The sequence below is a fragment of the Alligator sinensis genome, unplaced genomic scaffold (assembly GCF_000455745.1).
Source record: "Alligator sinensis unplaced genomic scaffold, ASM45574v1 scaffold465_2, whole genome shotgun sequence".
NCBI lineage: Eukaryota > Metazoa > Chordata > Crocodylia > Alligatoridae > Alligator > Alligator sinensis.
The window spans coordinates 705,168-708,712 of record NW_005842468.1 but is presented as its reverse complement, the minus strand read 5'-3'; the positions used below and the strand labels follow the sequence as shown (position 1 = coordinate 708,712).

The 3,545-nt window shown below is 40.4% G+C and overlaps 1 protein-coding gene across 1 annotated transcript in view; it reads right to left on the bottom strand.

Annotated features, from left to right (window-relative positions):
* Positions 1 to 2,889, bottom strand: part of KCNC2 (potassium voltage-gated channel subfamily C member 2) — a 205,651-nt gene extending 202,762 nt beyond the window's left edge. Inside the window, exons 1-2 of the mRNA XM_025212518.1 lie at positions 2,764 to 2,889; positions 1,647 to 1,776 (exon numbers count right to left, since the gene is read on the bottom strand). Coding sequence (XP_025068303.1) covers positions 1,647 to 1,776; positions 2,764 to 2,889 — 256 coding nt within the window. The remainder of the gene's footprint in view (positions 1 to 1,646; positions 1,777 to 2,763) is intronic.
* Positions 2,890 to 3,545: the final 656 nt, after the last annotated feature.

Genomic DNA, 3,545 nt, shown 5'->3' with positions numbered 1-3,545 from the left:
GCGGCGAGGGGGGGGGGGGGGGGGGGGGGCAGGGGGCCACAGGAGAGCACATGCCTCCCAGACAGGGCTGTCCCCTACACCAACCCCACCTGCAGCTTCTGCAGGTGCTCACCAGCCCTGTCTCCACCGTCGACAACTTCTGTGGGTGCCCCCGCAGACTCAAGAGGCATCAGTCACGCATGATCCTTACACAGATCTTCTCCCCTTCCTACTTAAAAACTTTCCTTTTACAGAGGACTCCCTGCACATTTGGGGATGTGCCTGAAATGCAGGGCTAGCCAGAAGCCTCCAAGAAAGAGGATGCAAGGCCAGAAAATACATTCATTGTCTCCTCTTTAATCCCATAAAGATCCCACAAGCAATATAATGGAGGTGTATTACATTCCTGTAGTTCTTTTCCACCATGTGAAATCCTGGGTGGGACAGCAATAGCTACTGAAACACAAGGAACAAAGCTGGCATGAAATCAGGTCTTGTACAGATCCATCAAGATCCCACACCCAAAATCTATTTGTAGGATCTCCCTCCCAAAACCATGTGCTAGGAGCATCCCAGAACTTTGCAGAGATTCTTCTTGGCTTACTTTTTAAAACTCTGATTTCATTGCTGGGGGGGAAAAACTAGAAACATTAATTCTTCACAGTGGAAAAAGTGTTCCTAGCCACTATCACCACCTGAAGCTCCAGGTGCGACAGAATGCCACAGCAAATATAGTAGTCATTGATATATTTACAATGACATATAATTCTCTCCTACATAATCTATTAGAAAGTAGTTCAATACTGCTGGTAACGTAAGCAGAGATTCACAAAGGATATCTTAATCAAAACAGGCCAGAATAATTTATTTCAGTTACTGATGTAAGAGAGAAATTAGGTTATAAAAGAAATCAACTGCCAAGAATCATAAAATGACTGAAATATACCAATCACTAATGTATCAATAGGAAAGAAGCAAGCCAATAAGAAAATCTACTTATTACATAAAGATACAGAAAGATATATTTTCTGACTTTAGGAATGAGAGTTATGTACAAAATGGGATTGACTAAGGGACAGCATTCATGAAGATAAGTTTTTGTTACATTTCCCCAGACAGATGTTAACTGGGTAACTGGAGCTGTACAGGGTGACTAGAAAAGACTGTAAAAGCCATTGTGAAATCATTTAATTGTTTTTAGTGGCAGAACCCTGGCACTTCGCAGATTCATTTATTCCAATTTCATTTCCCCACTAAAATTTTAGTTCTTTGTGACATTTTTGGAAACTGAACATCTCTCAGTGAATCATATAAAAACTGTAAAAGTCCCACATGAAACATTTTAAAGAGAAGGGAAACTGGAGGAGCAAAAGCTGGAGTTTCCTTTAAAATGATGATGACACCAGAGGAACAAGGATAAGCCTCAGTCCACAACCTACTAATCGTACTAGCCTACCTAGTAATCCAATACGCAGCATGTGCTATATTTATTAGTTAAGCTTTATATTTTGCATTTCCCAACCTTTCAATGTAAAGTACTGTAGGTTTTTTTGCATTTAAGTTCTTGTTTTAAGAGAAAAAAGAGGTAGGGGGGTTGGAAATGATACAGCTACAATACTAATATATAGTATTGCTTTGTATGTTTCTGAATCACAGCACTCAGTTACCAAAAAATATCCCAACTTCAACTACAAAATTCACACTTGTATTTTTCCCAGAACCTTGAGCAAATTCAAACTCTTTGTTGAAAGGATATAGTCCCAGAACATACTCCTTGTCTCGGTTCTCTTCCTGATTCTATGGCCAATTCAGAAGCATACAACAGTTGTAAAATTACATTCCTCTTCTGATTTCTCAAACTTTCACAAAACAATCACACTGTTCCTTCATTCTTTCAAGGCTCAGGGCATTGCCTTTCCAGGAACTCACCAGTTATCCTAGTTTCAGTCTGAAGTTCAATTGAGTAGTTTGTTAGGGCCCTCCAATTATCCTTGTTTCAGGGTTTCAGGTCTCTCTCCGCTTTCGCATTGGTTACTTACACCAAGCCACAAATAGTCCGCGGAGATTACTCACCTATAACTGTATCTCTTCAACTAATTTTGTCAGTACTGATTCACATTTGTGGGGTGCAGACCTTTGTAATATTCAATAGTCTTTACATATAGGTTATATAAGGCTATATAAGGAGGCATGGTGCCAGGCTCCCTCAGTTTCTGAGAGTTTTTAGTATCCATTACTGATTCTGAAATAGTGGGAATTAAGTTTTGATCTGTCCTGACAATATACTTCAACTCCAGTTTAAAGTCAGCCATTTTTCTTACTCCTTCACGTGGTGTCAGTACAGAGTCCCACTTCTGAGGGACTGACATGCCCTAATGAGTCTAAAGAGGTTGGAGAAGACTAATTAAACAGCAAGTACAGTACTCGCCTGCATCCAATTTTGAAGCCAGGTCTAGAGTATTGCTGTGTAAATGTACAGGCTGAATACTTGGCAGCAGTTTCAATAGCAAGAGTACTATACAAAGATACCTCAGATCAAGTCAAGTATGCTCTGATATCATGAAGGACTGAGAAATCAGCTAAATAAGGTCCCCAAGTCCCGAATCAGAGCTTGAGTGCAAGACTGGTCTTCCAATTCCCCTTCTGACACTCAGGTGAGGATAGGTTTGGATCGGGTGGTTCTGTTCTGAGAGAGGAATCCTGAGTGATCCCAAGAGTCTAACCAGCACTATAGCTAGACTGGCCACGTGACAGGATGGGAAATTTGTGAAACTTCACAGATACCTGCAGCCTTTCTGCACAGTACCTGTTACCTTCCCATTCTTTGTCCTCCTTTTTCATTTTAACTGAAGCCTTTGAGGTATGGACCACTTCTAAATATGTCCTAATCTCAGCTGGATCCTGAAGCATCGCTGTAATAGAGATAGCAAAGACAATGGCTAAAGTTACATAATATCCTCCTTTGAGCAAAACAGAGGGTGGTTCGAGTGGACACAGCAGTCAGAACTGAAGATAGCTTATTAGTTATTAGTACCACAGTCTGCTAAAAAAAAAGAGCAATGTCTAGATCATGAATTTCCAAATTCTGGACATCCATAGACATAGACCCTAAGTCAGTTTGTTTAGTAAGTCTTCAAGGAAGCATCCAGTTTCTGTGCCCTCTTTATGGACTGCCAATGAGTTCCCCATAAAGAAACTGAGGTTATGGACATGCAAATAATTCACTACATGGTAAAACAGATTGAGACTTTACTGTTCGTCAGTTGTTCCATGCTAAAACTACCTGTGTACACACACTTACCTGAGGTAGGTAGAAGCTATGCCTTAGTAATTTACCCATCTTTCACTGACAGGACTATAACATTCACAGTTCAGCTTCCATTATCCAAAGGTAAGAGTATGCACGCCAGAGTTATAACTGAACAAGTGACATAGCATAAATCCCTACTTCCTTTTATCCTGGAGTGAATTGGTCATATGTCCAAACCCTTAAAAAGAACTTTAATATCCAAGGCCTTGTTTAAATCCCTACTTAAGTTGATATAATTTTGCTCCTAGAGAAGAAC